Source organism: Botryllus schlosseri, chromosome 12 (genome assembly GCF_051294905.1).
Source record: "Botryllus schlosseri isolate E-star chromosome 12, Bs_hap1, whole genome shotgun sequence".
In the NCBI taxonomy this organism is placed as follows: Eukaryota; Metazoa; Chordata; class Ascidiacea; order Stolidobranchia; family Styelidae; genus Botryllus; species Botryllus schlosseri.
The window spans coordinates 9,625,649-9,653,526 of record NC_137247.1 but is presented as its reverse complement, the minus strand read 5'-3'; the positions used below and the strand labels follow the sequence as shown (position 1 = coordinate 9,653,526).

The 27,878-nt window shown below is 40.8% G+C and overlaps 2 protein-coding genes across 3 annotated transcripts in view; both read right to left on the bottom strand.

Annotated features, from left to right (window-relative positions):
- Nucleotides 1-27,878, bottom strand: part of LOC145452182 (uncharacterized) — a 377,577-nt gene that overhangs the window by 326,545 nt on the left and 23,154 nt on the right. The gene's annotated exons all lie outside the window — the stretch shown is intronic.
- On the bottom strand, nt 155-27,301 carry LOC145451755 (uncharacterized). 2 transcript variants are annotated; one of them, XM_080329992.1, is made up of 20 exons: nt 19,873-27,301; nt 18,880-19,003; nt 16,974-17,044; nt 16,803-16,894; nt 15,841-15,989; nt 15,615-15,705; nt 10,657-10,793; nt 10,199-10,283; nt 10,024-10,132; nt 6,924-7,020; nt 6,385-6,455; nt 6,229-6,313; nt 5,421-5,669; nt 4,343-4,493; nt 3,650-3,799; nt 3,478-3,545; nt 2,877-3,061; nt 1,851-2,042; nt 1,595-1,724; nt 155-706 (listed from the first exon to the last, which is right to left on the bottom strand). In XM_080329992.1, the coding sequence occupies exons 1-20, from the start codon at nt 19,894-19,896 to the stop codon at nt 618-620; spliced, it is 2,349 nt and encodes a 782-aa protein (XP_080186118.1). In that variant the 5' UTR covers nt 19,897-27,301; the 3' UTR covers nt 155-617. The 2 variants fall into 2 exon arrangements, with proteins under 2 accessions (XP_080186118.1, XP_080186117.1); XM_080329991.1 differs by having other exon boundaries at nt 15,615-15,711; nt 19,873-27,298.

Genomic DNA, 27,878 nt, shown 5'->3' with positions numbered 1-27,878 from the left:
CCATCTCCTTCACCAACTACGAACGCCATTGCGAATTTCACGATACCAATACCTTGCAAGCACGTATTATCTGATTCTCGTATTCCTGTATCAATTATTGCTAATTGCAATACGTAGAGCTTCTTGACCATGACTCGTAATCCACTTGACCACGTTTTCGTCAGATTAAAAGTATATTTACCAAATGCAATACCGCGACTGCATGCAGCTGACCATATTGCCTATATTGTGCCTCTTGATTAGTACCGCATCGTCGTTATTAGGCTGGAGACACATGGCCTGGTCGCCATACTGACATTCAAAATCTATTCCGCAAGCCAGCCTGTTCGCTGATTGATGCCCGCCACGCATTTGGCATTCGGAATCCGCTTTGAATGAAGTTAAGGTGATGTGGATATGGATATTAGAAGAAAACTGCTATGACCGTGGAATATTAGCTGCACAATACGAGGTATATGATTTTAAACAACCATCAAGATATAAAAGAAGGATGCAAAAGTCTGAATCCAGCAGGGTATAGCTTTCATATTTCTTGTCTCCGTATATCGAATATGGCATCAATTCGAATCGCTGCCCTCCATTCCTAACCGCATTGTAGAATCACATTGCCCAGTATTTTATCTTGTAAATTGTCCTATCAGAACCACGCAAATCGTCCACGACCACGACAAGAAGTTGGACATGATGGCTCGTCCGGATGCTGATGCTGAAAAAAGCGGAAAATATGTATGACATTCTGGCCAATGGACTCGCCATTAATAGATGTGATGCTTAAAGTTTACAAATTTATGTAGCCAAATCTAACCTTAAAGCAGATGTGGACGTCAGCTTTACGCAAGGAGAGACAAACAAATACTCAGTAACTATTCGTGAATAGAAGTGTTATCACAGGAAATGTTTCATTAGGTAGCGCAATATTTTCCGAATCTCAACGAAATTACAAACTTCGCTCGTCACATACAGATGATTGTTTGCAAACGATCTTAGAATAACCCTCGGCAACTCTGAACCAATATTGATTCCTTAGGTTCTGCTACGCATTGCCAGACATCGGGTGCGACTCCTAATACAAAATGTAAACCGAGTGATCATTATAATATCTGCTTTTCTAGATTTTTGTTCACGTTATTTTTAATGTAGTGAGGAAATATCTCTACCGCCCGAGTTCGAGTAAAACCTTTACTAGCGCGTACGGCGTTTTTTGCTTCGACATTGCAATATTGGGGCCCGCTGCACGTGGCCCTTTACCCATTTTGAGTTCTTGACCCCTTGCCTATAGGTATACCCGGGGCTATAGGCTCATCTGTTGATCGATTCCAGGGATATCTAGAACTTCTAGATATCCATGATTGATTCTCTCAAAAACTGTTTAAAGTCCATCAAAAATTACTTTTCACGTGACAAAACTAGATACGAAAAAATAGTATTTCTGCATTGAAACTGTTAAAGTATAATTAGTATACAAACAAAACTACTAGAGAAAGTAGTACAATCCTCAGTCCCCCGGAAAAGTAGACTTACTGAGTTACTAATGATGTATACATCCTTTCGTAGATGCAGTTCAATTGGTGCAGCATTGTCATTCTACTCTTACCTATACATATTTTCGAAGTGCTGCTCTCTTTATTACCGGAACCGTGATATGCCAGGTCACCGTTAGCAGCACTGCCGCCCCAAGCGAAAAGTAAGAAACGGCACTCGTTCAAAGCTAAATCTTTCGAATCCTGTAAAAGAAACCAAGATATAGTAGTGTTATGTTTCGTTTGTGCCCTACTAGTCTTTACGACTCTTGTAGCATTTGCTAGTTTAGTTTTAGTTTTAGTTTAGTTGTAGTTTATACTAAAACCAACCGAAGTATCGACGGGTCTCGTGAACGAGACAGTCATCATTCCGTTTGAGTAGCTTCCTTGGTTGACGCGTGCGTCTTGCGTGTCGTCAGTGGGAGAAACACCGGCAGTATCATAAGCTGTGATGTAACGGTCGGACACGGTTGGCTGGGAATTGGCAGAGTCCATCCAGGCAATCAGTGCGTCGGTTTCAACCTGCATATCGAATAGAAAACGTTACATATGCTCGTAGTAAGGATCAAAGACGACTTAAACAAAAAACAAAAAAAACGCAGTGTTTTCCAACCCCCTTTTCAACCGTGAACCGCTTTCAAAAAGTTAACAACGTTATGCGCACCTTTAAATTTACAAGACTAGTCTAACCTCACATCTATAACCCAAAAAGTGTTGTGGAATAATATCTTTAAAAGTGATCAAAATATTGTGTTCCCGGTACCGTCCTAAAAATCCATATCGAATTGGTTCGATGCAACAATCGACTCAAATTAGAGTGTTCGAGACGCAATGCCGAACGCTAGTTACAACATATACAAGAAGTGACTTCCAAGAGGCATGAAATCTACATCAAGTACATGTAGATGAAGAGGTGTGAAAGTAATCAATTGGGTATAATTTGAAGAGCGAGATTTAAATTTAAAGATATATATTTGCAATCATCGCGTAATGGCAGATTACGCTGCAGATGCATTTTCATAATTACATTCTGTTATCCGGTTGCAGTGACTAATAACTTTCTATTGGTAAAGATAGAACTGAAACGTAAAAGGTATTACTTCAAAAACTGCTGAAGTAGCATAGAATCTATATAGAAAGCAGGATAGAAACTAAATATTCCACAATTTCAACCATTTGAATGCACAGTGGAACTATAAAAAAGGCATTAGTATTCCAGAATGGAAAATGTTCTTAGCCACAGATCATCGCTGTAGCTCGTGTTTATTGGCGATAAAATACCAATATATTATGCTCCTGATATTGTGATGATGGGCAACATTACTTACATGCATAGACACCACCATGACAACTCACCATCCTGTCATTGTCGGAGAACCCAATTGCCACCCATTGACCTACGGACACTCTCGCGGTGATTGTGAAAGTAACGGAGCTTTGCTCTTTGTCGTGGGACCACGTCGCGACATAATTGCACTGATCGCCGGTACACTGCGCGCGATGTTCACCGGTTTCTGCGGATGTGCTTCCGTCCGGGTTTTCTAAATGAGAGGAATTCGTAAGTGAGGTGACACACAATAGGGAAACACGCCGCGCTGGTTCAGGCTTTCTACAGAGCGGCTAAGTCAGGGAAAAGTTGGTGACATTGCGAGACCGAACATAGAATGGTAACTATAGAGCGGGAAAGCTTAATCGCTTTTAATATGTTCGTTCCACCAGTTGCGATATATATATATATATATATGTTTGTGTACGGACGGGAACCGGTATAGCAAGCAAAATGAGTCGAATAATACCTTTTTATAACAATTATACCAATTATGAGTTGGAAAAGTTTGCATAAACTGGATGTACAATATCAATAGGAATGGGATTGAAAAGTCAAAAACGATGTATTTGTATCCATAGTTAGTATCGATACCTGCTGGCCAGCGTGTCCATACTTTATAATACTTACGGAAAAAGTTCAATGTCCTCGACCCCCTTTGCGAATCTTTGGTGCCGTGATACTTCACTTCGTTCAGTCTAAAATTGCATCCTGTTATCTCACATAGATTTACTTACATTTCGTAGAATATGCACTCGGTACATTCAGCGCACGGACTGCGGAAATAACGTATAATTCTTACTTGTAAAAATCGTAGTTCGACGCCTGACACGTTTCCATTCCGGTAAACGGTCGGTGATATACACGGACCGGGTTCTGGCCCCTGGCCCAAATCACTGTGCTCGGCTCGTCTTTGATGATGTGGTCGGTAGACTCGGTAGCTATCGTTTTTCTGCGTACAAAATTCTCAATTTAAAAATAGATGATATATCAGAGTGGAAGGAAGAAGGGAAGAAAGGACGAGAGTTCATTTTTGTCTGTGCCATCGAGGTAGTGCTTGCCAGAACGGGTCAAAGTTGTCATCGTTGATACTGAAGTAGAAGTGACATCTCAAAATGGCATGTCAAAACAGCTTCAAGCAGAAGTAGAAAATGAAGTCGTTTCAATACATAGATTTGGTCGCGACAAATCAAAGGTGACTATACTTTTGAAATTGCGGAGTGCAATTGTCGAAAATAAATTCGGTTAACGTGTTATTTCTTCCAGTTGAGATATGGGAATTTCACTCATAAAATCGAACAAATCCTACCCCAAAACTGCTGTCTCCAATGCCGACAAAGAAAGTAGTCTTGTCTAAATAAATGTTAAGTAGAAATGGGAGTTTAATACAAAAACTTCACCGCATGGGTAAGTAGTGTATAGGTACTATACATCGTTATTGACCGCCTCTACCCTTAATAAACGCAGTACGCGACATAATGATGCGGACACCCACCTCCTGAAAACGGCATGTAGAACGCCGTCAACGCGAGCAGCCACGGCCGCAGTGAGATCGTCGCTACCGCCAAAGAAGGAATCCGGCATCGGCGTGGATCGATCGCGGGTGTAGCTGTCGAGAATGCGATGGCCGTCTTCGTTCGCGGCAACTGTTGAGTGTTGAGTGTTGATGGATGGAAGCGTTTGGAGTAGTCGGTTAGCCTCAAAACCGCAACGGGCAAGAGCAGTGTCCCGTATGATTGGGTTTCGTGCGAATATGCCAGTGCCCGGTTAAGACTCCGCTGGTCCTATAAGGAGCTTTCGGCAGGCGGTCTGACTGAAGTGTGATGTTATACATCGGGCATTACCACTATCAATTCCAGTAGGCCGAGTCGAATGTTGAATTGGCAGTTTCGACATCTTCCTATCTGGTCATTACATCGCGTTGTGTGTTGTGTACCGCATTGTACATTGTATGTTATGAGCAGACTTGGAAAACTTTATATATCTAGATGTTTTTGTAGTTAGTTTTCGTGGTGCTTTTCGACACAATGGTCATTTACACCAGACCAATATTCTTCTTTGTGATTCCCTATCTTCCGACGCGGATCACATGTTGAGATAGTGGCGGGATAGCGCAGTGGTATAATCCGCGGCTGCAACACCAATGAGTGCGGGTTCGAGTCCGACCGAGGTCGACTTCAGAATTCCGATACCTCGGCTCCACCTCGCCTCCTCATCCGCGTAAGCGTCTTACAAATAGCCTAGAGGTGGGCCGTGCTATAAGTCGGCAGTTACGGAAAATAATGAGGAATGAAGGCCTGGTGTAAATAACCATAGTAGTCGACAAACACCATGAATAAAACAAACAAACATGGTGAGATCGAGTGTCACAATTCTAGATGTCTAATTAAGAACTTAATTCAATTTCCAGGTTCTTGCGAGTTGCGAGTTAGATTAAGATTATGATCTATTTTAAAATCGCTATAGAGATATAATTTAAATTCTAATGTGATTTGGAAACTAGTTTTTCAACTCTGGTCAAGAGCGGGGAATAATGGAACCCCTAATTATTATGAATGTGAATATGAACTCACTAATTATAATATCTTGACAGTCCATGGCGTGAAATTGAGGACTCGAACCCTCCGGTTCTGGTTCCCCTTCTCCTTCGGGGGTCGGTTCCCCTTCACCCTCGGGGGTCGGTTCCCCTTCCCCCTCGGGGACCGGTGTCCCTTCGCCCTCTGGCTTCGGGGTCCCCTCGCCTTCCGGGTGCGATTCTGGTGCGGGTGATTCTCCCTCGGGCGCGGGAGGATGTTCTGGCTCAGGCTCCGGAACAGAAGATGCTGCGAAATGGAAGTGAGAGGTTAAGGCTATAAATAGTGTTTGCGACGCCTATATGTCAAGGTATTCAATATAGTAATCATTGCTACTCAAGTAGCCTGTAGTAGCCTAAATTGTCTACTAAGTTAAAGTTAAAGTGGCAATTCTGAATACATTTCAAGGCTACTTCAAGTGGAAATTTAAAATTGAGGGTCTGAAAGTACCCAAGTAAGTCATTTCAAAAAGATTTGGTCGCGTGGTCGCATACCTTGAGCAGTTAATCGTAGGCCGCTATTTTCGTAATTTCACGACAATGCATAGGCGCTGTTTCGCTCGCTTCTTATGATAATGATAAAAGCGATACAAACTTATTCCAAAACAATATTCTACTTCACAATGCTCAGCGTTAAAAGGAAATAGTTTTGCTTGAAACTGTTGAAGTATAGAAGTAGAAGTAGAATCTAAGAACATAATCACTTGAGTAAGATGTGCCAGATTTCAGCACCTACTTGACTACTCGGAAAAAGCGGGAGCACTCCGTTACTGATCAGTGATCACTTCTGCCTATATGCAATTACTCACAAGCATCTGCGTTGTAGTTTCTGGTGGCCCAATCGAGGGCTTCTGAAACATTTCCAGCGAGGCACAGATCTTTCAAGATGTTGACCTTCATGTACGACAGAATGCGGTAAGTAGGGCTGTCAGGTCAGTATACGAACTCTATGAAAGCGTACATACCTCGGCCTGTCTTTTTACTCTTCTGGCGACGGTATCCATCATTCTGAATTCAAGTGCGCGGCGCCTGCGGGCTGAAATTAGGTAGAATATTACACAAATCATGTCGGGATACAATATACTGGTTTCTATCCATGCAGTGCCATATTTGGTTGTTTATATCTACATTACCTTATGTCATGATACTACCTGCAGTATGGCCTGCCTGGATAACAACAGTCGGTAGTAACAAATATTTTATTTAATTGGCGGTGTATTATTTGATAAAGTGTTAAATCGGTGCCATATCACTTTTCTAATACTAGCATGTGCTAGGTAACGGGGACATTTGCTCTTTAACATATATCCATTCCACCAGTATTATTATTTATTTTCAATATTTGAAGTTTTCATGATATTCACGATGTTCAAGGCTATAATTATTATTGGCAAAAATTGATCATGCATTGCTTTTAAAATAACAAATATCTTTCCTGGTGCAGAATCCGTTATCAAGCCTAAATTTGGCATTACAGCATATTTTAAGAAAGTATGATACGTACAAGGGGCTTCCGGAGTCGGGGTAGTTTCGGGGTTACTTTCCGGATTCGATTCCGGAGCCGCACCGTCGTTATTAACAGCAGTGTTCACCGGGAAATTCTGTAATAAATAGTTGACATAGAGACATTATACAAGATACTAGTTGATGGATCATATTAAAATGTGTACGTTAAAACGTAGCTATTTGCAGCAAATAATAGTAATATCAAGGTTTGAATAAAGTTATATATAGAAAGAGTATATACCACGTCATCGCAATGAAGAATAGTGTATTCACAAATCAGCAGTGGCGGCTCGTGACAATATCGGGTGGTGGGGCAAGGGCTGCGAGCGACTTTTATCAACATGACGTCAAAATGGCGTTTTCCAACGTAAAAAAGTAACTTTAATATGATGGTCACATGAATTTCCCGACAACAGTGATTTTAACGTAGGTGCCGCGAGAGGTTTGCCGGTGAGCCGTGACTTGAAGTGTGGTAACAAATGTTTTATTCATTTTTTTTTTAATCAAAGGATTATTTTACATAATGTACGTGAACTAAGAATCGTCCCTATGCCACGAATCAATTATCAGGTCATCCTTAGTAGCATGCGTTATGATTTCATGGTAGAGTTAGAGATTACGCAAATCGATAGGCCGTCCGAAAGTGTTTCGTACACGATCCTGGTGTGTTACGACCACTGAGCTGGTGGTTACGAGTTACGACCAGGTGATAGGCAACCAAAGCGGAGGTACCCGGCGTACGATTGGATCAATGGACTGGACAATTTCTATCATCATCATCATTGGTTTATTGGCAATTTTATCAGTTCAATACACCACAAAAATGCGACACAATGAAAAGACAGGAAGATGTCGAAGCGACAAGGAGTAGTCTTCTAGACCTTTAATTTTCGCTCTAAAGGCAACTGCGTAAACTAGCCTACGTACGGAGCAAAGATTCAATACGATTCATGTTCGCACTTGACTTGACCAGACTAATTCCAATGACTAGAACTCGAGAGATTGCGCTAACTGCAAAGGTCAACGACTTCGGACACATACGCAATTGTTATCTCATAGATTGGGCCTGTCATATTGAATCCAGAACATCAATTTGAATGGTCTTTGAAGAACTAAGGACAGCAGCCTCGGAACTTCGGTCTCGGAACAACATAGTACATTTTGGCCTTGAAACTGGAGATTGTGACGCAACACATACGGCTTACTGTCTGCTGCCAAATCGCCGTTGGAAAATATATTAATCAATAAATACATGAATGAAAGCCGTAAACTTAGCATACTGTTACATGAAATCATCGAGAAGTAGCATTCGCAATCTCATAACCCATTCCGGCATGGTACACTGTCAAAATCAATTCAAACAGACGAACACCGAACTTTGAGTAAAATAGATCGAGGAATAGGCTGATCGAATGATCAGCTGTTAGCCGACATCGAAAATGAAATAGCTATCGCATTTGACAGGGGATTGTAAGCAAATGGTTTGAAGGCCACAATTTCACAGTGAAATGCACATTGGCGAACATAAAATTATGTGAATATTTGAATGCAAACCGAGAATCTTAGTTAGCTGTTTCATGCGATCATCGAGATATACCATTGGAAATATCATCACCGATCTCGTTATGGAACGCAGACTAGATTAGCACAGAGAGACACCGGCTTTTCCGTGAGATCCGCAATGATGTAGGTAGGCTAAGTATCAGATCAGCTCGCATCTCTACCATACTCGACCTCGAAAACGAAATAACTGCCTCAATCATTGAGCGTCAACTTTAAGACTTGGCACCGCGTTCGATACTAAAATCAAGACATACCGTGCAAAAGCTCATGACAGATCTAGGTATGGAACATCGTTAAAATCAATAGAGACCAATAACGGCTTTTGCGTAAATCTGTTAGCGATAAATGAAGAGTCAGCTCTCACTCGACTTTGGAAACGACATTACCACCCACATAGTTCAGTGACAAACTTAAAACTTATTACAGCGGTCGATACCAACATTAAGACTTACTGTGCCAAATATCATGACCGATCTCGGTATGGAACATCGTCAAAATCAATGGAGACCAATACCGGCTTTTGAGTAAAATCTATTTGCTGTACAATGTACATGATAGATCAGCACACACTGAACTTCGGAAACGAAATTACCTCCCTTATCTTTGAGTAGCAAGCCTGAAACTTGGAGCAGTGCTAAATACTACCTTCACGACATATCGTACCAAGTTTCAAGAATTATCATGGTGCGAAACACCGTCAAAATCGACATATACCAGCAAAGGTCGAGTCAACGTATATCACGGTAACCGAGTTCAGATATAGATACGATTGTTACATCACACCTTAAGGGCGACAGGCATAGTTGCCCCACTTGCTCGGCCATTTTACGAATAGGAGAGAGTAAATCACCGTTTCTTTATTGTGCGCGGCTTTGAGAGAATAGATAGTGAAAGCTTGTTATGAGCGCTACCGGGGCAAGCCCCGGCTAGGCATTCACAAAGCGAAAACACAGAAGAGAATTCGATTTTCGCAGAGACTTAGCTATGTATGGGCATTTGTTAGCGAAAGCACAAGAATAATGCGGGTTTCGCCGTGATCTCGGTATATACTGATTGCTGTGCGTCTATAAATGGTTAAATTGTTATTGAACAGAATTTTAGGTGGGACAATGCCCCAGTTGCCCTATAGGACGAGCCGCCACTGCAAATCAGTAGACACCAATGCAACGTAATCTAAAATCGTGTCTTCTACCGGTTCCCACTGTGCCGTACAGTGCAATTCAGGTTAGCCGCACTTTATGGCACGAAAGTTTATTTCCGCATCACTGTTTGTTAGTGATTTTGAGCCAAATATATCAATGACCAATTCATATGGATATTTACTCCAGTGGGGGTAGTAAGTTGTGTTTAGGTGCAGCATATTTTTGGGTTGTACGGGGCCTGCCTGTTACAGCTTTTGTGACATAGTTTTTCGCTAGAGTGTGTCATTCATAGCAGAGAATCTTTTAACACTACTAAAGATGAATTTATTGGGACATGCGGATATCGGCATATGCCTCGCAACTCTATGCTAATTTTTTCGTAAAGAGACTTACTCTGCATTCTCCCGTCACAGAATTCGGTCTCCATCCTAGACCCACCCAATTGTTGGTTTTGACTTGGATAACAAATTCGATTTCAGATCCCAGCACTTTCCAGTATAAACTAAAGACAAAAAAACCATATAAGATGGGGGTACAGGCGGTAATATGGAGTCCCCAATGCACTCACTCGTAGGCCGGGTCGCCGTACAGTTGCGAATGATAATATTCCTTCAACTCATCGGTGGTTTTGACGGCGTTTTCCACGGGGGAATCTGTCAATAGGACACCGTTGCAATGAGGGGGATAACAAGGAATGCAAAGATATCACTGAGGCATCGCAAATATAATCACAATCGGGTATGCGTAGTCCTATGTACATCGGATATAAGCAATGGCACGGAAATAGCTGAAATACTTCTAATTACATATAAGTTTCGGCCGTAGAGAACATGATTTTTAAATGGCATTTGACAACCGCTTTTAGAATTCACTACACGCGATGATGTGTAACAGTGAATTTGCATTAACACGAATTCAAATAAAACAGCCCACGGTTGGTGAACTTTGCATCGGTATTCATAAAGTAAATGGTCAACAAATTATCCCGTTCCGTTCCATTGATCAGGTTAATTAATATGCGCCAACCTCTGTCACAGAGTCTTCCCATCTTTCCTCCGCGGCAAAAACATACTTTTGTGGGATAGTATGTGGATTGTATGTCGGTACAAACGCCGTTGTTGTTGCAATCTGTGTCGTCGTCACAATCGTTCTTGTACTGACACCTGAGATGGTAAATATCAGAATGACCGCGGCGTGAATACCACAGAGAAGAACGACTAGCAGGGCATGGTATGGTATGGTATGGTATGGAAGTATGGTATGGTATGGATCGATATTTTGGTATGGAATATGGAACAATGCAAGTATGGTATGGAATGGAAGATTTTAATCTATGGTATGGAATGACATTTCCATACTTCCATACTTTGGTGTTTTATACATTTTATCGTGATCTGTGCAAGCTTCATGAAGCGTACGTTGTTCGCTGTTCACGGAATACGATTGCTTTTGTTATGTGTGAACGTGAACTATTGAACGCTGTGTAGGTAGGATCAAATACACGCTTGTGCGACGGTTTTAGGAGCACTTGGAATGGCATGATTTTGTGATGTAATAATGACAACAGTAATGTTGATCCGATATTCTGTTGAGTCTAGACCAGTGGTTCCCAACCTTTTTCGGTGGCAGGGCCAAATTTAGAATTTCAGAGTACGTTCGGGGCCGCACGAATACCAGGGCAATGAAAGGAACCCAAAATAGTCACCAAAATATGAAAATTCGCATTGTTCCGATCATTCGCTTGACGCCATTGGCCATTGTGTTGCCGCGCTCCCGTTGTTCAGAACAATCAACCTTTGCTGGCTATTTCGGAGTAGTTTTATTGCCCTGGCGAGATTTCAATTCGTATTTTTGGAATCAGTGCGACACCTCCTTTCGATAAACACCGTCATATCAAATTATTCGGACGCTTGGGTCGCGAGCTATAGGACTACCAATTATGCTGTTTTTGCCGGCTAAGCAGTAAGCATCTCGGCGTATTTAATCGTGAGTCACTTGTTGCACATCTATCCGTAAATTAGTTATCAATACCCAGGGCCGTAACAGCACTTCGTCAGCCACCCCCTCCCCAAACGTTGCTCTTGGCCCCCTCAGGCTAGATGGCTGTTTACCGCTATTTATCATCTAAATCAGGTGTCCGTTTTAGGCAACTTCTCTAACCGCGCGAAGCGCAAAAAAATTCTATAATGCATGATTGAATCGGTCAATATAATCGGGAATTGAAGATATTTTGGTATCAATTTTTATCCTCTCTCTCCTCACGTAGTCAGATTCACCGGTTGAGCCGAGTGGGTTGTGTTTGAAAAGGTAGGACCACTCAATAATAATTAAACGTCTTCGGGCGTATACCCGTTGGCAGGAACGAAACAGCACTTCGTCAGGCCCCTCAAAACACTTAGGTCTTGAGCTCCCATAGGGTGATAAACCGACCCCCCGTCCCATTGTTCGCTTCTGCCACGAAATCAGGATCACTGTATAGTGAGCCAGCGTGGAGCGCAAAAATTTTCGATAATTCAAAATAAAATAGGTCAATAAGATCGGGAATTGCATATATATTGCTATCAATTACTTGTCCTCTCTGCTCACGTAATTAGATTTACCGGTAGAGCTGAGTGAGGTGTCGTGGAAACTGTAGGGCCCGTAAATAATAATTAAACATATTCGGACGGGCGGACCCGTTGGTACGACTTCGTTACATGATGTTATTTCGTGACCTCCAGTCTGCTATATCAAAAAACATAGAATCGCCCAAACGTACTAAACTAAAAGATGCACACGATTTCAAATTGGTTGTTCTTCACTGGCATATAGTTCTTCCCTGGTAGCCTATTTGTCTCGTGAGGTTCAGATTACCAAGACAGAAATATTCGGCGCTAGTCATTTAAGCGCCTATGGTCAATTATACCCATATGTATTTTGTATATACATCACGAAGTTTCCGGTCAGCGTAAGGGCAGTCCTTTTCGGCCAAGGTTTTTTCGCTGTCGATCGTTCTGGCACACTTCTTGGAGTCGCATGTTATATGGCCTAAAACTTTATATGTCTTCGTGCGTCGTGACGCGGTAATGGCCAACGCCAATATGCCCACTTCTATAAATCTTGCGTATTTTATCTTGGTGGAAGAGTATCCAATAATGCAGGTACTTGGAAACTTGAAATCGCGACCAGCGCGAAAAAAATTTGAAAAAGTTGCATAAAATTTCATAAAATACTCTATAATTCATGCTAATTCACTAAATAATTTTGGGCCCCCTTCGAGCTCGTTCCCCCAATTGGGGGACTTGGGGTGTGGCAGTTACGGTCCTGTCAATACCTATATCTATAGGTACTGCTCGTTCAACTGGAAAGTTCTGGGGAAAATTGCATTGAAACAGCAGTGTCGTAATCTTAGCAGTCTACTCACAACTTTCCTGCAATCCTAATTGAAAACTCCAGACTCCAAGCCAAGCAAGAGTATTTTATAAATATATTTTTTTTCATAAATCGATTTCTCAATATTTTTGTGGGGGCCGCAGAAAGGCTAGCTGGGGGCCGCATGCGGCCCTAGGGGCCGCGGTTGGGAATCACTGGTCTAGACACGACGTCTCCGAGCATAGTCTATCATGTGACGCAATAATTGGTAATGTTGGCAACTCCAACTACCTCATTCCTTCAGTGACGAGAACTTACAAGCAATCATGATGCAACGTACTTAATGCTCAATGTGATTGATAATTACATTTCTTCTGAAACATTATCCGCACATTTATACTATTTACATACCGAGATATCTTATTGGTGATATTTCAAACGCTCTCGCATTAGGATTATAGATCAGGGAATGGGGTAGATTTAGTTAGAAATTCTCGCCACTAACCCCAACCAAATACTGTACTATTATTATCACGCAGATCGCTGCAGTATTGATCGCCTGCAGCAGGGATATTTTATGGGCGCGCCTATATTATAAATTATATGTAAAGTATTGACTTCAAACTTGCATGTGCCTCATGCCAATGTACCGGAAATGCAATGATATTCTTATGGAGCAGGGGCGTGCAACTTCTCTAGTCGGTGGGCCGGATATAGGAAAATTAAGTACCTGGCGGGCCGCATTTGCTGAATGGATAAATTATTCGCCCATATATACAAGGAATAAATCGTATTTATTGAATGTATTTTATCGACAGCAATGTCACTTCAAAGCCATTTCTCGTCGATAATGAAAATACAATGTGGATTTGAGAACAGCATTGTCATACAGGCGCCGCCATGTCTGCTTCTCGCTGATCAACTAACTCACAGTGAAGTCCTTAATTAAGATTTCAAAGCGTTTGATAAGCCCCTTTACCCAAAATTTACCAAGATATCAATTCATTAGGGTTGAGTACACCGTAAATGCCGATAATGCAAGTCTTCTCGCTTCGAAGAACTTATCGGTAAGCTCCACTCTCGCACGCTGCGCAGTGCGCAGACCTATATAATACCATGCGGTCACTAAAGTTTGGCGTTTAGGCAAGTAGTGGGGAATCTCGGCTGACTGGGGCCGCGGGCCATATTATCATGAAAGACGGGAGATTGTCCGCGGGCCAGACAAAATGTCGTTGCGGGCCGTATGTTGCCAGTCCCTTTTATGGACGGTCCTAGGTAAAAATCTCCTGACTATCTCAATTTGCTCGCGGAGGCTGTAGACCAGTGGTTCTCAACCTTTTGTCTTCGCGGATTCCTTTTGGGCCGTCACGGACCCCGCGGACCCCCTCTAATTTTCGCTCAAAATTGGCTCAATTATCGTGCAACCGTCAACTGTCTTGTGCAAATAGTAAATGTAGACTAGTGATAAACAGCCTCAAAATGACTTTTGACGAAAATAACAACACACTATATGTAGAAATTGGGTATATTTTTATTAGTTCGAAGGGAATTTTCCAGCTGTATTTATTGTCTTGAAAATCCGCGTCTTCGACTTGATATGAATGAGTGCCGAAAATCCATTTCCACAACGATGCATTGGTGGCGAATGTAATAGTAACGCGTAACGCTTCCGATGGTAGAATTTGGTGTGAGTTTTTAATGAACATTTCACGTCCAGCCTACAGTCATTTCTATCTAGCATCTCATATTGAAGTTATTTAGTGGTATATCAGAGGAGAAAATGGGTTTCGTGGCGAAGTTTCAATTCCTTCATTGAGACAGATGCGGAAAACAAATTCAGGAATTTCTATTTTAAACGACTGTTCACTAATTTACTGAGACTGACAACTCCAAATCCGAAATGTTTGCCTATGCTTGACCTTGCTATCTCCGACATTTCATTTTTTCACAAGGCCCAACAAAACATCTCTAAACAGCAATATGTTTGCATCAGCAGGCTATTCGCAATTTGACAATTAAAATGAGTTTGCACAGTCGGATATTTCATCTCAGACGACCATTTCAATGATGTGATTCCAAAAGTTTTAGTTATTATGAAGCGAAAAAGGCTCATGCTTTTCTTAATTAAAAAATAAAAATTAGGTTGTCAATCATTTTACAAATTTAGAGGCTTCGCGGACCCCCTGAAAATGCTTCACGGACCCCCAGGGGTCCGCGGACCCTCGGTTGAGAACCACTGCTGTAGACAGAGTAAAGGTACACGGCACCTCCCCAATGTGAACTAAACCTCACCAAAACAGACTCTGTGAAACTATTACCAGGAGTAAGATTCGCATCATGGCTAGTTTAAGCAATAACGACATCCGAAATATCAATAATATAGGTGCTAGAAAAGGTACTCTACTTATGATATTGAAGTATTTGAAAGTATGGAATATGTATCAAGTATGGTATGGAACAATGTTGGTATGGTATGGAAAATTGCAAGTATGGTATGGAGAGAGTAAGGCAAGTATGGAGTATGGAAAATTCTCGTTCCATACCATACCATACCATGCCCTGACGACTAGGCTGTACCATTGGCGCGCATGACACAAATTTCGCTCTTTCGCTCTCTATGGATCAGAACTAACCTGTCCCCTGCGTAGGTTTTTGTACAATTGCAACCTCCATTTGAACAGCTTCCTCCATTAAGACATTGTCCATCATAACATCCGCCTGTATCTAGAACTATATAATTTTGATTGGTACACTTTCTCCTTCCTTACAGGCCAGCCAAATATTTGATTTGATAGCCAGTCATAGTGATTCCAGTAACATGACATCAACGATTCTAACCGTAGTACAAAGATAGCTTACCGGTACTGACTATAGATACATCTGCACAACTCCAAAATAGATAACCGCCCGGTACGTTAGCTGTCCACTCCCCCGCTTGCCGTATCAAACGTAATATACAGTGATCACACGCATGTTCGGCACCTATCGTCATTTCATGGCGTCGCATTCTGAAAAATAAGCCAGGGTATTGATTGACGACACGGGCAAGATGACACAGGTGAGAAATGATCGCAATGTCACAAGGAAATAAGTCTAGTTTAATCCTAGGGTAGGCCAATGCTTGCTACTATGAAATAATTATTCCACAACTTGTACGTAAAGTGATAACGACATTCCGTGACATTGGTTTGCTAGGCAACGGCCGGTGGCAGGTTATTCATGATTAGTGATTACAAGTCAATGTTAGCAAAGTCCGAGGCAGCCTACGAAGTATAGACGGGTTGATAGATATAATAACCAAACCACTTCGGAATCCATATTTTACACAAGCCAGGTGACAAGTCGCAGTCAGTTTTTTTGCATTCGTCTTATCCCGTTTTCTTTGTAATGAATCTAGTTCGGTAGTGAGCATTTTGTTTCTTGGCGAACTACAACTATACTATCTAACCTGCACGTTTAATGCTAACCACTATTATCATCATCAACATTGGTTTATTAGCAATTTTATCAGTTCAATACACCACAAAAAAATGCGATACAATGAAAAGACAGGAAGATGTCGAAGCGACTAGGAGTAGTCTATGGAATCATACACCCACCTTGGCCTAGGCGATGTAAAGAGGAGGCATGCACATTGCACACTCAATGAAAGTGAAGAAGATAGTATAAAAAAAGAAATCGACAAGAAATAGGGCGGCATGTCATGGGAAGCGAGATCGATAGGTCAGTCGTGGTCCGGTAATCTTAAGGATGGACTATAGATCGAAAACTCATTATACAGACTCAAACTTGTATCTTTTCAACCGTTGCAAGGAACTTACGTTGAATCGTTGGTGTACAAATAATCATCTCCTGACAAATTGGCGATAACCTCATTGGTAGTCATATTCAATAGCTCGAATCTTATTCCACCCTGTAAGAGCCGTTGCGAATGATCAGTCAAGAGATTATAATAGTATGTAAGTGTGTACAAATGGCAATACTATACTCACGCTGTGCGGGTAGACACCTTTCCACGTAAAAGTGATTGTCACCCCAGTCTTTAATGTTGTTTTGCTGCCATCTGGAAAGAAAATCACCCAACGGTAATAATGCTCATCGAATTTCCACGTAACAAAGTTTTGGTATTATGAAAAGCATGAATATGCAATATATAGTTTAGGGTAGGGTGTATACCAGAGGTCTCAAACACGCGGCCCGCGGGAAGATTTTGCGCAGCCCGCGACAGCATTTTGGAATTTCAAGTATTTGACAATATATTCAAGTGTCATATATATTTTTCAGATTTCAGAACTTAAAGTTCACTTTAAAACTACTACAAAAACCTGAAATCTTAACATACTTCACTATCACATCACTTTTAAAAGCTACCATGCGGTAGAAGATCAACTATTACGTCACGTTTCTAATTCCTGATGATAAAACATGACCCGTTGATGATTCGTGACTGAAAATTATGATTTGGTTTGATGCGACCTTTCGTAAAATTACTCGATTTTGGATTGACTGGGTGATGAAATAAAAATGACTCGAGTTGAGTCGGGTCAAATGTCGTTAAAATCAGAGACGGACTTCTGACTCGGAACGGTGAATTCGTAATCATACAGACACAACAATCGACGAAACTGCCATGGGGAATAGTAATAATTCAAAAGGTCGTAGCTTGCGTTGTGTAGGGTATATACATAGCTATCTAATCAGGTCAGTAAGAAAACCTTTGGCATTCTGTGGCCCCGGTGACGTATATTTGGCTACATCCTGGGTGTTGTATGTTCTCTTTATCCATGTTATTATCGGTGGCAAGTACGGTAGTGGTACGCTCCACAGCTGTAACACTAATGAATTGTTCGGCAATTGGACATTTCTATCCCAGGGGTTCTTGAAAAGGGGTCCGTAGACCCCTTCGGGGTACGAGATGCATTCTCTAATTAGGCACATATGCTGTGGAATATTTTCTGGGTCAATTTATTTAACTGGAAAATTTTCTTCGCGCAACGCTCGATTTTATGTGAATGGGCTTTCTGATTTTAATATAGGTACCATCAGAAATTGTGTTGAAAATGGACATGAGGTACGAGAAATCCTGTTGAAAACACAAGGGGTACGATCGCTAAATAGGTTAAGAAACAGTGCTATTACTATGGCACAATAATTATTACATTAAAGTTGTTATTGATCTGATCCAATAATATTCGAAGGCAAATCTAACGCTGATTAACTATTTATTCATAATCATATGCAGTATACACTATCAAAGGACGATTGTGATAAATAGTCAAATGTTATACATTCTATATACTCATTACTGACACTGTCACACATCACAACCGAAAATATATGAATGAGCACACAGCTTGTGACAGAATTGGCATTCGAAGTTAGGGAATGGGAATGACTAACAGCGTATTAGTCAAAGGCAATGCGAATGCGAACACACGAAATCAGACTTCGACAACAACATATAATTCTAGCGATCTCATTAGACTAATTAGAGCGAAATGGAAGTAATCTAATTCGAATCTAATTTGTGAAATGATTTTTTGCCGTAACTTTAGTTATAATCTAATTTCTAGTTTTCCTGTAAATGACGCAGGGGAACTGGTGGAGTGCGAAACGAGACGAACTTGCCGTATAGGCATTTTCTATTCTCATGCTTATTCGAATAAGCTATGATTTGGTATTAACGGATTGATTGAATGCCCAGGTTCTCAAGAATTCAGTAATTCTAATACTAATATACTTCAGAAAAAACTGTGTAGCTATAATTCCAATTCTGCTCAAATTTGGAAAAAAACTTTCTATAGCTATAATTCTAATTCTAATCGAATTTGGAAAACCGGGTAATTTCCTAGTTGTCCAACTCGATAGCAATACGCCCTTATTCGTATACCCGCGTACCGTAGGACATCCCTCCGCAAGGCGGACTTGTGCGCACATTGTCCAGAAAATCCATTGCAAACTTCCGCGCGGGTGGGAAAGTCAGCGATAGATGTCCTCGCACGATGTCGACTGCGCTCAGCAGCTGGAAAAGCAATTGAATTTGACGAAAATTGATGTTATTGCGGCATATACACCGACTCATGATATACATGCACACAATCTGTGCACAATGTACATGCATACCATGAGTGCATGATGTTCATGTGCATTGCGAATATGCAGCTGCACAATGAAGATGCAGATATAGCCTTGTACGGCTTTCTAAGTCTTGCACCAACCCTCCCTGTTATCCCAGTAATGCATGAACCAAGAGGGGACGTTATGGATCCCATAGTGTTACTAATCGGGTCTTTAGTCTGACCTTGGGGGATCGAACCCACGCCCTACCGATCAAGAAGCCGGACGCTTCACCATTACGCTATCTTGTCAAGACAAGATTAAAGCCCAGTTAGGAAAGCGTATATATAGCCCAATTGCTCATCAGGGTTCAGACATAACTCATTTACATATACGTTCACATTTTATGTGGCTGGATTGAAATGGATGCGGCAGTTGAGGCACTTATATTGGTCTGGCAGACATAGCCTCTTTAGTTACACATCCCACATAACAATATGTAAGCTTATAGAAGATTATGTAAAAACAACTTGATGAAGGAGCAATGAGCATTGAGCGAGCATGGATGTCTTATAGAACGTAGGAAAACAGAACTTGACGTTTCTGGACTCGGAATCGCATCGGATTTAGATTCGGACGTTTTCCATTTCGAGAGACACTGCGAATGTAATGGTTATTATATTCCACGACCGAAATTAGAATGAACTGGATTTAGAGTACATATCATTACATCATCTATACGTCAGATTAAAAAAGAATTTGGAAAGCAACATCTTCATATTTCGTCAGCCTTGATTTCATTTTGTCAGTAAATAAAACATACTTATTACTTACCGCCAAGACAACGACGATCTTCATTCTACAGTTGAGTTTATGTATTACACAGCTTATAGTAATACAACTGAAAAGATAAACGCGGGTGTAGTAAACAATGAAATAGCATACATTCAAGATGTAAAGATCTAAACATTGAAGTCATAATTATTCGTCGCCACAGCGGCCTAAACCATCGCATTTGATATTCCTATTCGTAAAACCTGTCGATTTCACCTGTAACGGCAACAGGGAAGTATATGGAAAGCGTACGTAGTTATCCCAATGATTTTGAGCCTTTCCCAAGGTATGACCGTCAATAATTCATATTCTCGTGATCGGACTGTACTTCCTCAATAATAATTGATAACGATGGCTGGAGGCGGTAAAGAAAGCAACTCGCAAGTTATGGCATGGTATGGGTGTTAACTGTTAACATATGCTATGCAAGTGATGCGATAATTTTCCCATCATGGAAGTTGAGTCGATATCTGAATGGATCGAATGTTAACCAACTCCCATTTCACCCCGATCGAGAAGCAGTTTTACCACCGACATTGAACGCAATAGAACGGCAAAAAAGTATCCTCATCCCACAGAGGCTTGTGTGCTAATTACTCTCATCCCGCTATTGGCGAATGCCTGAATAAGATCCAGTAGTCAAATATCTCACCGGAACAAGGCACGGCATAAACTCATATAGGCAAGGTGATCTGTTTGTACTGGAAAAAGTTATTGCTTCTTTGGTATTGTAAAGATATAACCCAGAGAATGGTGGCCCGTTCACCCGTTCCCTGCGCTGAATACTTCAGGTGTCTTACGCTGACGTGGTAAGACAGGTTTATATCATCTTTAAAATTATTTGGTAGGACGGAGTCATAATTTCTACGTAAACTACTTGTATGTAAACAAACTCTTACTGATATTTAATCTCACTTGATGCAGAAAAAAATATTTCGGCCTGTACATCTTAATAAAGACCCTCGTTGCTTGAGTAAGGCGAATCACAATATCACAACGTCCACAATATACGTTAGAATGGCCTTTCTGACACAGTAGAATGTAGAGTACTCGTATATCTGATGAAGTACCGAATCTGTACCGTTCTACGTGTTGCTTGATAATATACTTCTAAACTTGATGATATAAGTACTCAAAGAGACCTGTTCATCATCGAGCAAAATCGTACTTCACTACTGGGGTTAACTTACGAATAATAGTGGAGATCAAAACAAAACGCAGTATCAACTCGAGCCTACCGAAAACCAGAACATATCAAAATCAGAGTAATAAAATGCATGGCACTTCCCTATAAGACGACGTGAAGTTTCGAGAATTTATGCGATGACAGCTGTTGCCAATGGTTGGCAGTTTGTGACTTCATACTTAATCACTTATCAAAAGAATCAGAAACTGAGCTTGCTACGTATAACCACGTAATTTACTTCTAAATATAAAGATAATATCTGAATCCTTCGATGGAAAAAGCAGTGTGAGGAATGCGCAAATTTATGAGTCGATCTAACCACATGATGCATTTTACGTATTTTCACTTGAACCCGGAACCACAGCAACACATTGAGGGTTTCAAACACGTCGTGCATACCTGCATTGCGCATGCTATCAATACATCGCGAAAACGTAATTCCTCAGATTTGAATAGCAATTTGAATTATAACCTTCGTTCAACAAACTCACACTCAGTGTGTAAAGCGCACCACGCTCTGCAATGCAGCATACTTGATACAAGATTTTGTTGACGAAAATGTTGTTTCGGGGCTTAACAGGAACCTTATTTCACCGGTATGAAATGCTCGCATTCCTGCCGTGTGCACTGTGCACTGTGCAGCTTGCACGCACATATTCTACCTCAAAATTCCGAATTCTCGCTCAGCGGAATTGAGTGTCAACGGAGCGTAAAGGTGTCGTTCTAAATTCTATTTTGACTTTGAGTTGTCTATGGTAACAGTCGATCGAAAGCCTAAGTAGGCCTATTCATGTGTATTATGAATTGTGTACACAGTACAGAAGGTAACTCCAGGCTGTTTGGAATGCAGAAATATGTGGTGGATATCCTTGGATTCCTTATGGACCGGGCCTGAAAACGGTTCATATATATCACATCATGCATATTTCGTCGATGACACGCACGTCAATGGTCGAATGGGTCGTTATACTCGTTATCAATGAATTGTAACCGCAATATTATGACGTAGACCTGCGCGGTCGGCATCGTTTATTTGACAATCAAAATCATCAAGCCGGATAGCTACAGGCGACGAGAACAGCGATGAACATAGTTGCGCAGTAGGGGTGTTCAAAAAAAGCTTTTATTATATTCATTGGCTTAGTTGTCAAATCGTCAGGTTACCTAAAAAACGTTGCACGCCAAATTTGACTCAACTCCAACCAGCAGAAACCGAGTTCAGTCAAATTGAAATTTCGGTCATTTTTGAAATAATAGTATTTACGGTGGCCAATTTCGTCACATGGTCGCGACCAAAAATCGTGTTCCAGGTATGCCTGAAGAGGCAGGGATGTCTTTTTCACTTGTTTTGATCTTGACAAGGGCATATGGCGGAGTCTGGATGAAGACATCGCCAGTAAACGAAAAATGATATGACACGGATTAGCTGGAAATTAGTCCACTTAATTGAAATAGACACGTTAAAACGATGTGAGATAATTTTCAAACAGAGTACTTTACACACTAAAATTAACGACCACGAAAAGGAAATGAACTGACAAGCAGGTGAAATACGGGTATATACATTTCTCTAGTGATAATCAGATTTAGCAGTATTTTTTGTCGGGCCAATTTCGATTTCACGAAATCCATCCCAGTTATGCAAGGCATACCGATGTCTCTCTGCCTTGATTCGAAGTTTTTACTGATTGCAAAGTCGCCATACCCAAAATCTCATCCACAGAGACATCAGTTTTATTCCTCAGCAGCTCAGTGTTCGAATATTTCTTTGCTACTTGACATTGACTGATCCAGGGCGTTAAAAATGGTGCTGATTGCAATTGAGAATATAGGCTATGCCAATGAATAGTATTTATGAGTTGTAGAAGCATTTCTGGTACTTCACACAAGCGTTGATACAAGAGCTTTTATGTGCTCGATACTTTGTGAGCTTCAGGGAAACTAAATGGTAACCCACTGAGCTTATAAGGCACATTTGTCATTTTCTGGTCTTTCAATAACCCCCCTCTTGTCATAGAGTAATAAAAAGCATTGGTGTTTTACCAAGATATATGGATACAATTAGATGGTATTCACTTAATGCGGAGGATGACATGAAGAGAGGACGATAACTTTTGATAGGAATAAGGTATGTCATGATGCCCTAGTCTTATAATTCGCATGTGAGAGTGCTATAGGAGCGCTGCAAAGCAAATGATAGAATATCATACTATATCAAATTGTATCATGAAGAAATCTACATTGGAGCGACAAAGAATATAGATATTGACTATCACTTCAGAAATATATTTACCTGTATTTTACGTGCTTATTATCAGTTCGTTTCCTTTTCGAGGTCGTTAATTTCAGTGTGTAAAGTACTCAGTTTAAAAATTATCTCACCATCGTTTTAACGTGTCTATTTCAATGAAGTGGACTAATTTCCAGCTAATCCGTGTCATATCATTTTTCGTTTACTGGCGATGTCTTCATCCATACTCCACCATATGCCCTTGTCAAGATCAAAACAAGTCGAAAAGACATCCCTGCCTCTTCAGGCATACCTGGAACACGATTTTTGGTCATGTCGGTGTGACCAAATTGGCACCGTAAATACTATTATTTCAAAAATGACTGAATTTTCAATTTGACTGACCTTGGCTTCTACTGATTAGAATTGAGTCAAATTTGGGGTGCAACGTTTTTTTAGGTAGCCTGACGATTTGATAACGAAGCCGATGAGATTTTTTTTTAAAAGTATTTTTTGAACACCCCTATTGCGCAGTCATTGAAAACTGATTTGAAAATTTTTGCCGGATTTCAAGTGACACGAATAAATGAAAATCCGAAATTATACGGCTGTGAATATCGACCGAGATTTGAACTTGACACCAGCTGAATCGAGGATTTGGATTTCAAATTGGATCGTAAGCTGGACTGTGTACTATGGTCCTAAATCCGCTCAGAGAGACCAGCAGAATCAAATCGAAGAGTATGCCCCACAACGACAAGATACCGTTCGGGCACGGGTGTTGTCAGAACTGCAATATTCCAGTATTATAATTACTGTATCAACATTCCATCCTGCTTTTCTCTGCAATGTGTCGATCGAATCGCACAAAATGCTTTTAAGTAGTTACGCTACAGTGCGGAGTGTTATTCCCGTCACTATCTAAAGACTGGGTAGCTGAATGGATACTGTTACCAACAAAACTGCAAGTCACCATGACAAGATTGCAGGTGATATGGGGATCGTTTTGTGCTAGTCGTTTTCCTGTGAGGTCATAAGTGAGATAATATATCTCGTCAACCGTTGCACCCAGCACAGTAACATAAGCGCAAAAACAATTAAATAGTAATCGACTGATGTGAAATGAGAATCAATTCAAATAATGTAAACTGGGTAGCTTGATATGTCAGCGATAATTGAATTACACGATTACGAGTCTGGATTACCCGATGATACGTTCATGTTTTAGAGTCGCTTCGCTATAAATGAGGTCTCCGTCACGGTTCAGTTTTATCACATAAAGTATAAATTCCAATACTATGTAACGGCGTTTGAATGTCTCTCTATGTGGGTCGCATGGTTTGGTGCGGTGAGCTAGTATGGAATCGTTTAAAATCGCGAGAGATGTAGTGTCTCAGAACCCGAATCCAAGTCATACTCTTTATTACTGTCTGGAGTTCAAGTCATGTGCAACTCATTTTTACAACTCTACTTGGGTGAAACGAAACCTTCCCATTCATAATATACTCAAGCATCTTTTGCCTACTTGCACTACTTCCTAAAGTGGTTCCGATTTTAGACTGCTACTTCTACTGGGCAGGCTTAGAATTCTTACCTTTTTACCTACGCAGAAATCGCTATTCTTCTACTTGTACTTGAGTGTGAATTACTGTTGTTACTTCTACTTCTACCTCAGTACCAACGATAACTACGTTGACCATCTCTACTCTTAACACGCTTATTCAAACAGATAAAAGTCACTTTCTGGTCCGATTGGTCTCGAGTCTTACTACTTGGTCAATTCATGCGCAATGACTGGACCACAAGTCGAGTCAATACACACAGTGACTCATGAAGAGTCACCTGAAAACTGCGGCTCGAGTCCGTCTCGAGTAATTATAACCCTACCTGGATTCAAAACATTAATTACAGATCTTTATTCACTTAGTTTTTTTAATTAATAAACTTATAGGCACGGTGAAGTTAATTGTGTACCACCCGAGAGACTCTCGTACCACAGCTATATCGACCACACCCAGTTACACGAGCTCGTATGGATTCGCATTGCTTATCCGAATTTATAGCAAATTGATTACGTATATCTTCTTCGTATCGGTACTTTTTGATCAACAGCGTTCCAGTTTAAATCGATAAACTGCGATTATTCGCGGCGATGATGAAAACGGCAGATAATAAATGGTAATATTGCGAAGGCACGAATGCCACGGACCGTCCTTGCTCTGCGAATATAGATAAACGGTAAAACCATAGCATGGTCAGATTCAATCGGTTCGCGCCAGTTCTATAGGACCGTCTCACGAAATTTTAATAGAACAGCGAAGCGGTTAGCCTTGCTAGTTACTATCAGTACATTTTTGTAGCATAAATGGCTGAAAAATGTGACATTCGTGATAGAACCAAGGAAAGGCTTAAAAAATTTAATCCTGCCACTGCATAGTGCATATACTACTCGCTACCTGCGGAACTGATTGTGATTATATTATCCATGTACCATACAATAATAGCATGCTGCAGCTCCATCCTGACACTCAAATCTATGTTACTAAACCAGTAATAGTGAACATTGACACCTGATATCTACCTGGTATGCATGCGTCCACTACATGCATCCACAGACAACCTGACACTAACTTGGCTACTATCACTAATACAACTAAACTAGTTTCAATTTTGTTGCATTGATTGTAGGATAAAATTAGTTCACAGTATATTTGACTTTTTTTTATCGTAAATCATAAATCAGAAGTGAGATTATGTTGCAACTACAATTAAATGGATAAGCACCCGATTTCCTCATGTCTCATATCCTAATCAGCTAAACCTACTTGCGTCGTAAATAATTATTTTAACTTTTGCAATCTGTCTCCCAGCTTATCTTCTATCTCCGAAGCAAACGACAACCAACCGGCAGGTCAGTATTCAAATTACAAGTATGAGTAAAAACTCGTTAGAACGAGCTGAATTTTTTCTCGAAGCGATGTGCATATCGTGAGAGCCTAATCGCGTTACATTTTGCCGAAGCACCATGATGCTGCATGTATGCGGAATAGCCGTAATGGCATGTATCTATTTCACGCTCTTCACCCTAAACAGGTGAAATGTTGAATTTACGGACAATATGAAATTCTCGATGTGTCAAATTTCTCTTTACTACCTACAGTTATTGAGCAATGTACAATTGTACGAGATACGTGGTACGGTGTAATTGAATGAGCAATTCCTTTGTTAAGGATGCAATATTGTCTTCACACGTGTAAGCGGTGTCTTATAAAAGCATAGAAATGGGCCGTGCTACAAGTCGGCAGCTACGGAATAATAATGATGAAAATTGGCCTGCTGTAAATGACCATAGTCCATAATAGTCGACAAACACCATGAACACAACAAACAACAACGCGTTTTGAATATGCTGCATGACCGTTGATCAGCGTTATATGACGGCAAAATTACCACTCTTTTGTTGCGATAAATTGACCACAACACTAATGTTACCTGCGCTACCTGAAATATTCGTCAGTTACATTCTGGGCTCAGTGGTTTTGCTAGGCCGTGTATAAGGCGCAGAAAGTATTAGCGATCACCCACAGTGGTCAACGTTCAATGACATTGTGATAATGCAGTCTGCCATGCTTCTTATAGCTGAATTCTCATTTTCGTAGCGTACTGAACCACGAAACGCCGCTTTCATTTTCTTCATATACTTAGACAAGAAATTGAAATCGTTCACCAACGTCCATTCACTTCCACACTGGGCACTCGGGCAGGATCTTACACAGCTTCTTTTTACGATTGTCCTACATCCAACTTGTTCCGACATCGTAATTTCTACGCAATGTGTCTTAGTGATGTGACTTATATTGTAAAGTATATACACTTTTTCGCGATCAGCACATTCACAGCTGTGCGGTGAAATTGAGGCTGATCACGCTGACCAGATATCGTGATATGCTATCACGACGAATACAAATAGCAAAGATCAGATAAATGTTAAACATGGTAAATGACGCAGCAAACCTCGGGCGTGATCAAAAATGCCGCAAGCCGCCATGCGTTCCTAAGTTATAATATGAGGTTGCATATATTACATACATAAACAAATGTTTTGTAACGCGGTGACATAGAATTGATTGCTCAACCTGCCAGTAATCGATTTATAATATGACACGCCAGAATATCCTTATATCACCACCGGTGTGGCATGATATCATTTCGCCCTCCTGTACGTCATCATCATTACACGCTCGGTCGTCTTTATTATCGAAATTACTACATTGCTATAAATAAAGCAGGATTGCCTCTCTAAATTCTGCACTGTCATGCGAATGTGAATTGATATTGTTCACTCCCACTAATTAAAGCCAAGACCGTAAACGTTCAATGTCTGTCGTAAACGGACTTTTTTGAACGAGTTTACGAAGCGTTTCGGTAGGAATAGTCGTTTTCATTAGACCTTGGAATTTTTCACTTCTGATTCCTGTATCAACTTAAATAAGGGATATGTAGACTTATAGAATTGGTCATCGAATAGCGATGGCGGAAACGTTAGATAAGCATCGAAAATTGTACGGTATAAGCTATAAGCTATAAGCT